Genomic DNA, 13,619 nt, shown 5'->3' on the forward strand with positions numbered 1-13,619 from the left:
TCACACAGACAGCATCGTGAAGAAGGCGCAGCAGCGCCTCTTCAACCTCAGGAGGCTGAAGAAATTTGGCTTGTCACCAAAAGCACTCACAAACTTCTACAGATGCACAATCGAGAGCATCCTGGCGGGCTGTATCACCACCTGGTATGGCAACTGCACCGCCCTCAACCGTAAGGCTCTCCAGAGGGTAGTGAGGTCTGCACAACGCATCACCGGGGGCAAACTACCTGCCCTCCAGGACACCTACACCACCCGATGTCACAGGAAGGCCATAAAGATCATCAAGGACATCAACCACCCGAGCCACTGCCTGTTCACCCCGCTATCATCCAGAAGGCGAGGTCAGTACAGGTGCATCAAAGCTGGGACCGAGAGACTGAAAAACAGCTTCTATCTCAAGGCCATCAGACTGTTAAACAGCCACCACTAACACTGAGTGGCTGCTGCCAACACACTGACACTGACTCAACTCCAGCCACTTTAATAATGGGAATTGATGGGAAATGATGTAAATATATCACTAGCCACTTTAAACAATGCTACCTTATATAATGTTACTTACCCTGCATTATTCATCTCATATGCATACGTATATACTGTACTCTATATCAACGACTGTATCCTTATGTAATACATGTATCACTAGCCACTTTAAACTATGCCACTTTGTTTACATACTCATCTCATTTGTACATACTGTACTCGATACCATCTACTGTATCTTGCCTATGCTGCTCTGTACCATCACTCATTCATATATCCTTATGTACATATTCTTTATCCCCTTACACTGTGTACAAGACAGTAGTTTTGGAATTGTTAGTTAGATTACTTGTTATTACTGCATTGTCGGAACTAGAAGCACAAGCATTTCGCTACACTCGCAGTAACATCTGCTAACCATGTGTATGTGACAAATAAAATTTGATTTGATTTGATTTGATTTGATACTCTCATACATTATTTTAACATTTCTACAAACTTCAAAGTGTTCTCCATCCAATGGTACCAATTATATGCTTAGCCTGGCTTCTGGGCCGGAGTAACAGGCAGTTTACTTTGGGCACGTCAGTCAGGTGGAAATTCAGAAAAAAAGACCCTAGCCTGAAGAAGTGATTATTCCACCTTCTGGTTAAAGTGAGAGATGAACTCAACATAGAGGTGAAATTGAGACTCTGTCTCAAAACACATTGGAGAACAGAATCCAATGAGACTGACCTTGGACCTTCTCTAATAGGGTTGAAAGGAGGAGAGGAGGTAGGAGAGGAATCTAGGAAAAAATAATTGAGATATAGCCTTAGTGTCAGAGAGAGACATAGAGGAGGAAGACAATTAAGAGAGTGAGGAAGAGCGCAAACATAATATGAATAATTGTTGTGTTTAGATTTAGAGGAGAGTATGTAGACATACTGTACTCTGTAAAATGATTCTTCATTGGTTTTATTAGAAACATGTCATGTGATTTGCCATAGACTTATGCTTAGTAAAAAAAAGTGGGACCAATTATGAACCAATGCTTATCACTTCAGTGATATGAATAACAAAGTCACTTTTGAATAAAAAAAAGGAACAATTGTCTTTTATTAACAAGGTCTACCAGCTTCCTGATTGAATGTGATTGGATACTGAGAGGGCACACACACACACAAAAACAATGCTAATGAAAGGTGAGAATGACTCACAACCTTCACTGTACAATGGACAACGTGTAGGTAACCAATGGCAACACCAAGCACCAGAGGACCTGACTGTTACACACTCATGCATGGTGTGTAATGAATGGGGTCAACACCCTCTCCCTCTCTGTTCTCTGTCTGTGGACCACAGCAGGTGACAGGATGTGTCAAGGCTCTATCCACCAATAAGAAGGAGACTTGACATGTGTCCTTAATGGCACCCTATTCTCTATATAGTGCACTACATAGGGAAATAGGATGCCACTTGGGATGCACCCTTAAAGACCAGACTGTTGTGTATAACGTCTCCATCCCTTGTTCATTCTGTTTCCTGACATCTTTCTTCCTCTTTTAATCTTTTTGGAAGGTTATTTATGATCCAACCCTTCATTCTGCTGTTGTCCACCTGTTTGCTCCAGTCATTAACACAAGCACATCCTCCCCAATGAAGGTGCCACCAACCTCCTGTGACACACACACACACAACCATACAAACACTAATACCATATAATAAAACAACACTAGTGAAGTTTTGACAGAGTCTCTCAGTTGGTAAAATCATCCCACTGGGCACATACATCAGTTCAACATCTAGTTGAGATTTACACTTGGTTCAGTTGTCAGCATTAGTGATGTAAGTATGTGTGTGTGCGTGCATGTGTGCATGCGTGCGTGCGTGTGTGTGGGTGTGTGTTCTTCTGCAGATGGAAGACCAAGACTCTACAGGCCGGCTGATGTGTGTTTAGGATTGGATATTAGTGTACAGCCTACATGCTATGCTACATAGTGAACTATAAATCTTAACATTGACAATGGCTATTGAGTGATATACAGTGCAGACCCCTTAACTTGTTCCAACATTTACATTTACGTTACAGCCTAATTCTAAAATTGGTTATAATGGTTTTTCCCTAATCAATCAAGATACAATACTGAAATATATCACATTTACATAAGTATTAAGACCCTTTACTCACTACTTTGTTGAAGCACCTTAGGCAGGGATTACATTCTTGAATCTTCTTGGGTATTACGCTACAAGCTTGGCACACCTGTATTTGGGGAGTTTCTCCCATTCTTCTCTGCAGATCCTCTCAAGCTCTGTCAGGTTGGATGGGGAGTTTCTCCCATTCTTCTCTGCAGATCCTCTCAAGCTCTGTCAGGTTGGATGGGGAGTTTCTCCCATTCTTCTCTGCAGATCCTCTCAAGCTCTGTCAGGTTGGATGGGGAGTTTCTCCCATTCTTCTCTGCAGATCCTCTCAAGCTCTGTCAGGTTGAATGGGGAGCGTCGCTGCACAGCTTTTTTAGTTCTATTAGGAGATGTTCAATCGGGTTCAAGTCTGGGCTCTGGCAGGGCCACTCAAGTACATTCAGAGACTTGTCCCGAAGCCACTCCTGCATTGCCATGGCTGTGCGTTTAGGGTTGTTGTCCTGTTGAGAGTTGAACCTTCTCCCCAGTCTGAGGTTTTCATCAAGGACCTCTGTACTTTGCTCCATTCATCTTTGCCTCGATTCTGACTAGTCTTCCAGTCCCTGCCACTGAAAAACATCCCCACAGCATGATGCTGCCAACACCATGCTTCACCATGGGGATGGTGCCAGGTTTCCTCCAGACATGACGCTTGGAAATCAGGCCACAGAGTTCAATCTTGTTTTCATCAGACCAGAGAATCTTGTTTCTCATTGCCTGAGAGTCGTTTAGGTGCATTTTGGCAAACTCCAATCGGCCTGTCATGTGCCTTTTTACTGAGGAGTGGCTTCCGTCTGGCCACTCTACCATAAAGCCCTAATTGGTGGAGTGCTGCAGAGATGGTTGTCCTTCTGGAAGGTTCTCCCATCTACACAGAGGAACTCTGGAGCTCTGTCAGAGTGACCATTGGTTTCTTGGTCACCTCCCTGACCAAGGCCCTTCACCTATTGCTCAGTTTGGCCGGGTGGCCATCTCTAGGAAGTTTCTTTAAGAATGATGGAGGCCACAGTGCTCTTGGGGACCTTCAATAATGCAGAAGTTGTTGGTACCCTTCCCCAGATCTGTGTCTCGACACAATCCTGTCTCAGAGCTCTACGGACAGTTCCTTTGACCTCATGGCTTGGTTTTTGCTCTGACATGCACTGTCAACTATGACACCTTATATAGACAGGTGTTTGCCTTTCCAAATCAATTGAGTTTACCACAGGTAGACTCCAATCAAGTTTAAAAAAACATCTCAAGGATGATCAATAGAAACAGGATGCAGCGGAGCTAAATTCCGGGTCTCATAGCAAAGGGTCTGAATAGCTATGTAAATAAAGTATAAAGTTTTTTTATTTTCAATACATTTACAAATATTTCTCAGAACCTGTTTTCGATTAGTCATTATGTTTTTTTTTGTGTAGATTGATAAGAACAATTTTGTATTTAATACATTTTAGATTAGGGCTATAAAGTAACATGTAAACCATGATATCTGACTGTTGTTAACCATGTAGGTTCTGGTATTAACCATGATATCTGACTGTTATTAACCCTGTAGGTCCTGGTATTAGTCATGATATCTGACTGGTTTTAACTCTGTAGGTACTGGTATTAACCATGATATCTGACTGTTTTTAATTAACCCTGTAGGTACTAGTATTAACCATGATATCTGATGATTTTTAACCCTGTAGGCACTGGTATAAATAAACCACAGCCTGCTAATTGTGGGGGCCAAGCAGAAACATGGTGAGGAGGACTGTGTTGAGATAAGGGAAGATCAGAGTCCTCTAAAGGAATGACTTGTCATGTGACAGGAAACTCAACTGGATTTGTGAGAAAGTGGTTTAATATCACCATGACAACATTCAGTAAAACACAGCAGCCTACAGTGCACACAACTTCCTCCATTCTCTCACACGTACTAGATTCGGTCCATAGTGCAGAAGATCTGCGCTATAACGCAATACAAAGGCAATGTTCCTGCATTTGTGAAGACTGCATTCACAGTAAACTCTACATATGTCAGCTTCATTGAAAATTAACTTTCCATTTCAATAGCACTATAGCGCAGATCTTCTGCTCTATGGATTGAATCTAGGATTCAGAATGAGCCATAGCAGAGGAAGAAGAAAATGAAGGTAATATCAGAGAGAGAACAAAAAGAGAAACCAATTATAGTTCTGTTACGATTTAGAGAACAGTATGTAAAAGTATAATTAAACACACAATGACTAAACCCAAATGAATAAACAAACACAGCATCAGCTTAATTCATTTATTCAAATATGACTTGTGTTTGGATTGACAAATCACTTATATTTCTAGGACAAAAACACTGAATAAAAGAATAAATATCACGAAACGGAATGAACAAGGGATGAAGAGGATGTTACACCAAACTGTCTGGTCTACAAGAGTGTGTCACAAATTACACCCTGTTTCCCCATGTAGTGCACCATATATAGAATAGGGTGCCATTAAAGACACAATTCAAGTCTCCTTCTTATTGGTGGATAGCCTTGAAACATCCTGTCATTTGTTGTGGGCAACAGACAGTGATTAACTATTTATTATTATCACCAAGACTTGAATTATTCATTCTTTAGTAAATGGTTAAACATATTTATAGGTGGTGTTTCCGTTCTGAACAAAATTTAGCAATTGTTCCCCACTGGGCAAAAACTGGTTGAATCAACTTTGTTTCCACGTGATTTCAAAACAAAAAAATATGTGATGACGTTGAATCAACGTGGATAACTGATTGGATTTGCAAAAAGTAATCAACGTAAGGGCGTTTCATATTTTTATCACCCAGCTTTTAACCTAAATCCAATGACATTTGTTGTTGATTTCACATTGAATTCACTGTTAGTTTTGATTTACATTTGGTTGAGTTGTCAACTAGAGGTTGAACTAACATCTGTGCCCATTGGGTTGGTGGTAGTCTAACAAAATTCAAAGCTTTGTAGTGTTTTCAGTCATTAATTACTTGTTTGTCATGTAGCTAACTACTGGAACTACATAACTTTTTTTGCAAAAATGTATTTATTTTTCAGAATCAGACCTGCTTTATTCTCACTTGAAACATTTGTTTAAAAGGTCTTCAGTGTCCTCAGAAAGTATTCATACCCATATGTAACAGTATAACTTTAGACCTTCCCCTCGCCCATGCCCGGGCATGAACCAGGGACCCTCTGCACACATCAACAACAGTCACCCACGAAGCATCGTTACCCATCGCTCCACAAAAGCCACGGCCCTTGCAGAGTAAGGGGAACCACTACTTCAAGGTCTCAGAGCAAGTGACATCACCGATTGAAACGCTATTTAATGCGCACCACAGCTAACTGTTTCACATCCGTTACACTCACCCCCCTTTTGACCTCCTCCTTTTCTGCAGCAACCAGTGATCCAGGTCACGGCACCAATGTAACAGTATATAGATATATATATTTTTTTAATATACCTCTATTCCCCGCAAACCCTACCACCCTTCCCCCAATTGGAGTAAACAAACAATAACACGTAGGCTTCTACATATTGTAGCGTTATTTATTAGAGAGGGGTAAAGAAGGACTTTGTTCGGGCGCCAGGCAGGTATTAACCATAGGAAAAGAGTAGAATAGAGAGAGTACCACTACCAGACCCACACACATCAGCAGAAGAGACTGTTTAGCCTGTTTACCAGATAGCCAGTGGAGAGAAAAGAGAATACACACCCTATAAAACCCACATCACAGGGGTAACCCCACCAAGAATACCTCATACAATAATAATAATAATAATGGCAGAGCAATTGAACAGCAACTTCATACCAGAAAGAACCCAGTCATAGGATTTTCAATAATCTGTATTATCTTCCAGTGGAAGAGTGCAGAGGGTATGAATGTGGGGGGTGTTCATAGACACAAAGGCCTTAAAAAATGTCCACAATCTTCTCGGCCACATGTCCTTAGTACACCCCACCTCAATACAGTTCAAATAACAATACACAACTTGCAAGCAACCCCCCTTTTAACTAAAATGTCCACCCAAATACTTCTGGCAGGGCAATAATAGTCCAGCTCCAATGATCTTCAATGGGAAGTGCATTAGGAAAATAGAGATTCTGTTGCAGGGTAAAGCACTGGAACGATAGAGGGAAGAGAAAGAAAGAAAGGAAACAAGAGAGATCTTAGCTGTGGTGTTCAGGCATGACGGTGTACTGTCTGACTGTCCGATGGTTTGTTGGTTTGTAGGTTAAAGCTTCACAACAATGTTGCTACTAATCCATGCGATCCATAACCGGCGCGGCCCCAAACAAAAATAACCACGACGTAGAGCGATCACAACGATGATTGAGTTTAATACTTTATAAACTACTTTATTTCCTCCTTCCTTACTGCTCATGCGCTCTTAAAGTGGCAGCGCACGGTGAAGGCTCCGTGGATAATTTCGCCACAATATTATACACATTTTAAAGACACAGTCTATTTTACAATAGTTATATATATATTTTTGTCCTTTCTCTATTTATGATGTCCATCCAGTTTGATTTATATTTGTAACTGTGCTAAAATCTCTGAACCTATATACATTTTACAGACCCGTATGTTTTACATTGGTTATTTTCTTTTGTTATTTCACCTTTATTCAACCAGGTTGGCCAGTTGAGAACAAGTTATGATTTACAACTGCGACCTTATCTTGTTATTAGTCCCACCCTTCAGCTCCATTCAACCCCTCCCATCTATCTCTTAACACCATCCATTTTGGATTTCTATTTGCCATATATTTTTCAACTGTGCTGTGATGTTTCACAAAAGTACTGAATATTTCTATTCAAATAGCTTCTACAGATTGTAAATTAAGTTAAACATTTTTGCTAAAATAATTATTATATTATTGATTAATTGACTATGGCTTTTCAAATCACCCAGTATTGCTATCTGCAGCGTTAGTTCTAGGCAAATGTTGCAATTCTTCAGCCATTCCTGGACCTGTGACCAAAAACGAGCTACATATGAACAGTACCATAATAAATTATCTAATGACTCTGCCTCCTCATAGCAAAATCTGCATATCTGAGAAGATTGTATCCCCCATATATATATATATATATAACATTCTATTAGTTGCAAGAATATTGTATAGTAATTTAACCTGTTTGTAGGGGGCAGTACTTTGATGTTTGGTTGAAAAACATACCCAAATTAAACTGCCTATTTCTCATGCCCAGAATCTAGAATATGCATATAATTGTCAGATGAGGATAGAAAACACTCTAAAGTTTCCATAACTGTCAAAATATTGTCTGTGTGTATAATAGAACTGATATTGCAGGCGAAAACCTGAGGAAAATCCAACCCTGAAGTGCTGTTTTTCCTGAAAGCTCTCTGTTCCATTGCCTGCCTTCGCTCCATTTAAAGGGATATCAACCAGATTCCTATTCCTATGGCTTCCCCATGGTGTGAACAGTCTTTAGACATAGTTTCAGGCTTTTATTTTGAAAAATTAGCGAGAAAGATCACATCGCGTCATTGTATGACTGGGTGCCAGCAGCGTTTTGCATGCGCAACAGCTTGGAGCAGACATTTTCTCTCTTAACGTCACTCTGAACTGCAGTGCTCACTACTGTGTAGACAACTTCACACCACAGTTTCATTTTAGCATTTTGAATCAAACAGAATATAATAAAATAGAACATCTTCATTGTTTATTAAAATATATCACATTAGCTAAATATGGAATGATACCAGTCAGTCACCAGGGTGACTTCACTCATAACTTCTCACTGCTGTTTAGCTCTTTCCAAGCCTCAGTCCCAGATCTGTTTGTGCTGTCTTGACAATTGTATGCCATTTTCACACCAAACAATAACTATCACGTTTGGAGTTAAGATCCAGGTACAGACAGTGTTGAAGTAACAAAAGTGTATTAAATCGAACACTGGCAGGCAAAGGTACAGGACGGCAGACAGGCTCAGGGTCAGGCAGAGGTTGGTAATCCAGAGTAGTGGGGCAAGGGTACAGGACGGCAGACAGGCTCAGGGTCAGGTCAGACATAAAGGTCAAAACCGGGAAAAATAGAAATACAGGACCTATAGGCAAGGTGAAAACCGCTGGTAGGTATGATGAACAAAACCAACTGGCAATGGACAAACAGAGATCACAGGTATAAATACACAGGGGATAATGGGGTACATGGGTGACACCTGGAGGGGGTTGGAGACAATCATCACAAAGACAGGTGCAACAGATCAGGGTGTGACAATGACATAGGAGGTGGCAAGAACCAACACTAAAGTTTGAGGCCCTCTCAAAGGTGTGACATAGTCATCATCAGACTGAGTTTAATGCAAACCACAACCACAACACAAACAACCTGACCACGATAAATGTCATTCAGTAACTGTGCAGGTGTTATCATTACCTTATAAGATATTCATTATCATTCCCATCTCTTAAATATATTGTGTTTTATAGTAGTGTCAAAGCACCAGTTTAGTCAGTACGTAGTTATGACAGTTCACTGCAAACCCTATGGCCTCTGTTGTCTCTGGTAGTCAACATGATGGCTGCTGAAAGCTTCTTGATAACTGAGTCCCTTCCCATCTCTCTTCCAACCCCCCTCATGACGTTGACCATGTTCCAGGCTGACTACATGGAAGTCGCCTTCCAGAACTCACAACACCTGGATAGGTGTTTAACATATCAGCGAACCACATCATTTGATATAGCAAACGAATGCCCATTGGTTGCTGTGTGCAGCCTGACTGCAATATAGTCGGCCTGGAACGAGACCGCTCTCTCCTCATTGAGGTTGATAGATTGAGCAGTGCTGAGCTCAGGTGTTTAACACATCCTTTAACCATATCGTGTGGTATAGGAATCTTTTGCCCATTGGTTGCTGCGTGCAACTCAACTGCAATATAGTTGGCCTGGAATGAGACCGTTCTGTCCTTCTTGTGGTTGATAGATTGTGCAGTACAGGGCTCTGACCTCACAGACACAGGAAACTACTAACCCTGCTACCGCTCTCCATCCCTCCATGCATAAAGTTTATTTTGAAGCCGTTAATAAGTGTAATTTATTTCTACAACTATTTATTTATCTTCGTCGAAATCTAAATACCTTTGTAGCCACTTCTAATTATCAAACTGAGAACACATTTTCTTCAAGTGAGCTGAAATTGATCTCTATAACAGATGTACAGGAAGTAGATAAATAGGACAGGAAATGTAATATTGCTGAATGCTTTTCTTTATTGGTTTTAACAAAAGCTGCAATGCACACACGCCAATTCACTGGCAGAAGATATCTTAACAATCTAAGCAAACAATGTGGCCAACATTTATATCAGGACAGATCTGACAATCATATTTCCTGCATTTGTGGGAGGGAGCAACAATGGATGGGGAAACTAAGGGTTATCTACAATAGAACACAAAATGTCATAATTTGACAGCATGCAGAAAAGCTGTGTTGTTGGTTTAATTTTATTCTCCTTGGAGTTGCTTAAACAAACTGCAATTCAGGTCACTTTTTTCTTTCTTAGTACTCTCCAGTTTGTAGACGACGTCACACCAGAGGTCTTTCTTGTCTGTTCTCTTCAGCACCTCTGTAATTCTGAACACCTCGTAGGGAGGAATCAGCACCTCCTTCTCATGAGCCATCTGAGATGCGTACTCCCCCAGTGGGGCACCAAGGTAGGTGGTGATCTCAAAACAGGAGCGATTTCCAAAGTGTTTAGTGATTTTCTTGTCTAAAGAGCTCGACGTGAACTGTCCGAATCGCATTTCATCATATTGGACACCCTCGAAAGAGTCTTTAGATCCACGGAAGGTTTGGAAAGTCTTATTCTTGTTGTTCTTGTTCTTGTTCAGCATTCGTAAGGCATTGGCCAAAAAGAAGTGCAGGGAGTGGTACTTGAACGTAGTTTTGTAGCTCTCCTTTTGGGTACGAGTGGCAGCGTTGAATGACTTGTAAACGTTGGATGTTGCATTCACATACACCTGGATTGCCAGGGAATAGTTTTTAGACAGTTTTCCTTTTTTTGTGTAATGGTCCTCAGCAGCGGTCCAAGCCTGGTTGAAATCTTTGTTCTCTCCTCTCTCTTTTGGCAGGTAATAGTCATGCACCTTCCTGAGCATCTTCTCCTCACAGCCCTTGTAGGAGTCATCAACAGAGTCTGGAGCCATGTCTAAGGGGAAGTTGGATTTTGGATCATGCAGAGGGAGACTGACCTTTAGTGAATGGAAGAGAAATAGAGAAACAGGTGTGAAACAAGAAAATGCAGATAATATTATTATGATGAGAGACAGCTGTAAGTCTGTTAGTTATTTATTTCGAGTTTAAGATGTTGGGGTGGGTGGGAGGTTCTGAGTTGACATGGAATTGTTTTAAGATGGTCATACTATGGATCATATATCTATTTGATTTTGAATTTTGGATCCCTTTAGGAATCAAAAAATATATAATAATTAGTAATAATAATTTGATGAAAAATTTAATGTTTTTGGCCTTTCCTTCTAACCCTATAGAAACTCATTGGATAAGACATTCATCAAATGCAGAAAGGACAGTCAAAAAATGAATCAGAAAAAACAAGGTTTTGAAGTGTCTGTCCTAAAGCTAGGAGATATAAGAAAACTCAGGAAATGTATATATATATATATATATATATGTCTTTACACATACTGTATATAATGCCTTTTTTGGGGTAGGCACAAAACTACCTTCATACTTCGGTTTAAAACCGATATCTGTTACCTTCAGACGAGTCACGTGACACTTAACTTTGTCCATAATAAAATGTTGCCTGTTATTTTCCTCTTTGACTCTCTCTCTCTCAAAATAGTGTAGCAGCTTACCATCTTGGAGTCCACACCCAAAATCCAAGCCAGGACGAATAACATCACAGTAAAGGTTAGGATCTTGTGTCTTGCCATGATGTCAAAATTTATTGGTCCAATGTCAACTTGTAATGGAGAGGAATTGTCTTTTAAGATACAGAATCAGCATTCAAATGTTCAACTTTCAGGGGGCCTTGTTATAACAGAGCTCTTGTGGTTATGTTCACAGTCCCTCCTCTCTTGCTGACAACAGGCAAATACAGATACAAGTACCCCTCAAACACCATAGCACAGTGAACACACACACGCACACACACAAACACACACACCCACAACACCAAATTACTTTTTGAGAATGGTTTGTTCACACGTATTTAATGCTGATCTATGTGTGAACATGACCAACACCAGCAACAACACTGCTGATACTGAGAAAAGGTTCCCATAGTAACAGTACAGAAAGACCCTTCAACCTCATCATCATCCTTCTCCTCTAATCAGGGACTGATTCATGTCTGGGATACTAATAGCCAATATACCACTTTAATAAATCAATCACCCAGAATAAAGGGAAGCAGTGCTACAGTGAACCTTGAGGCCCCCAGTCCAGGGTTTCCCAACATGTTTGTTTTATCTCTAATCTGACACACCTGATTCAGTCTACTAACCCTCAAACCCTTGACTAATTGATGCAGGTGTGCCTGTCTGGTGAACCCAGTGGAGAGGGTTGGAAAGTACTGCACCTACAGCTTGTGGAGTTCAATACTGCCCTCTTCTGGCTGCCGTGCAGAATGAAACGTGTCAAATAACTAAAGGCCTCTGGGTACATCAGTGTGTGTTTGGTTTTCAGTGGTCTCTCATGCCAGTGTCCAGGGTATGATTTAGACAGTTTCCCAATATTCTAATACTGCTGGTTACGGTTGTTACCTTTCCTTTGTTATGACTGAGATGTGAGAGGCCTGGTAGGTTGACAGGGTTCCATTATTGTGTTATGACTGAGATGTGAGAGACCTGGTAGGTTGACAGGATTCCATTCCTTTGTTATGACTGAGATGTGAGAGACCTGGTAGGTTGACAGGGTTCCATTCCTTTGTTGTGACTGAGATGTGAGAGACCTGGTAGGTTGACAGGGTTCCATTCCTTTGTTATGACTGAGATGTGAGAGGCCTGGTAGGTTGACAGGGTTCCATTCCTTTGTTATGACTGAGATGTGAGAGACCTGGTAGGTTGACAAGATTCCATTCCTTTGTTGTGACTGAGATGTGAGAGGCCTGGTAGGTTGACAGGGTTCCATTCCTTTGTTGTGACTGAGATGTGAGAGGCCTGGTAGGTTGACAGGATTCCATTCCTTTGTTATGACTGAGATGTGAGAGACCTGGTAGGTTGACAGGGTTCCATTCCTTTGTTGTGACTGAGATGTGAGAGACCTGGTAGGTTGACAGGATTCCATTCCTTTGTTATGACTGAGATGTGAGAGACCTGGTAGGTTGACAGGATTCCATTCCTTTGTTATGACTGAGATGTGAGAGACCTGGTAGGTTGACAGGGTTCCATTCCTTTGTTATGACTGAGATGTGAGAGGCCTGGTAGGTTGACAGGGTTCCAGTCCTTTGTTAAGACTGAGATGTGAGAGACCTGGAAGATGAATAGAGTTCCATCACATTGCATTCATATGGTGAGGTCTTTCTGATCTTTGATTGTAACAAAGTAAAGGAGACAAGGAAATGAGACAAGTAAAGTAAGGCAACAGATTGAGACTAATTGGAGGTGACCTTACTGTTTGGGAACATAGCTGCTGGAGTCCAGCCACTATATAGATACTGTAGCATCTAATCCAGCAGACATATCTGTAGAGGGATGTGTGTTCACACAGATCAATAGAGGTCACATTTTAACACATATACACACACACCCACACAGGCAGGAAACACCACATGGCTTCTGAGAATGGTTTGGTCACACTTCTTTCATACGGATCTATTTGTGGACATGACCAGCACCAGCAACACCACTGCTGATACTGAGAAAAGGTTTCCCATAGTAACAGTACAGAAAGACCCTTATTAAACCTCATCATCATCATTCTCCTCTAATCAGGGACTGATTCAGGTCTAGAATACTAATAGCCAATATACCACTTTAATCAACCAAT

At 41.0% G+C, this 13,619-nt stretch overlaps 1 protein-coding gene across 1 annotated transcript; it reads right to left on the minus strand.

The window, feature by feature from the left end:
* Positions 1–9,857: 9,857 nt before the first annotated feature.
* On the minus strand, positions 9,858–11,728 carry LOC110534784 (ecto-ADP-ribosyltransferase 5). The gene is made up of 2 exons (XM_021619734.3): positions 11,486–11,728; positions 9,858–10,858 (listed from the first exon to the last, which is right to left on the minus strand). The coding sequence occupies exons 1-2, from the start codon at positions 11,561–11,563 to the stop codon at positions 10,112–10,114; spliced, it is 825 nt and encodes a 274-aa protein (XP_021475409.3). The 5' UTR covers positions 11,564–11,728; the 3' UTR covers positions 9,858–10,111.
* Between the last annotated feature and the right edge of the window lie 1,891 nt (positions 11,729–13,619).

Source organism: Oncorhynchus mykiss, chromosome 19 (genome assembly GCF_057628025.1).
Source record: "Oncorhynchus mykiss isolate SJ-2025 chromosome 19, ASM5762802v1, whole genome shotgun sequence".
Lineage (NCBI taxonomy): Eukaryota > Metazoa > Chordata > Actinopteri > Salmoniformes > Salmonidae > Oncorhynchus > Oncorhynchus mykiss.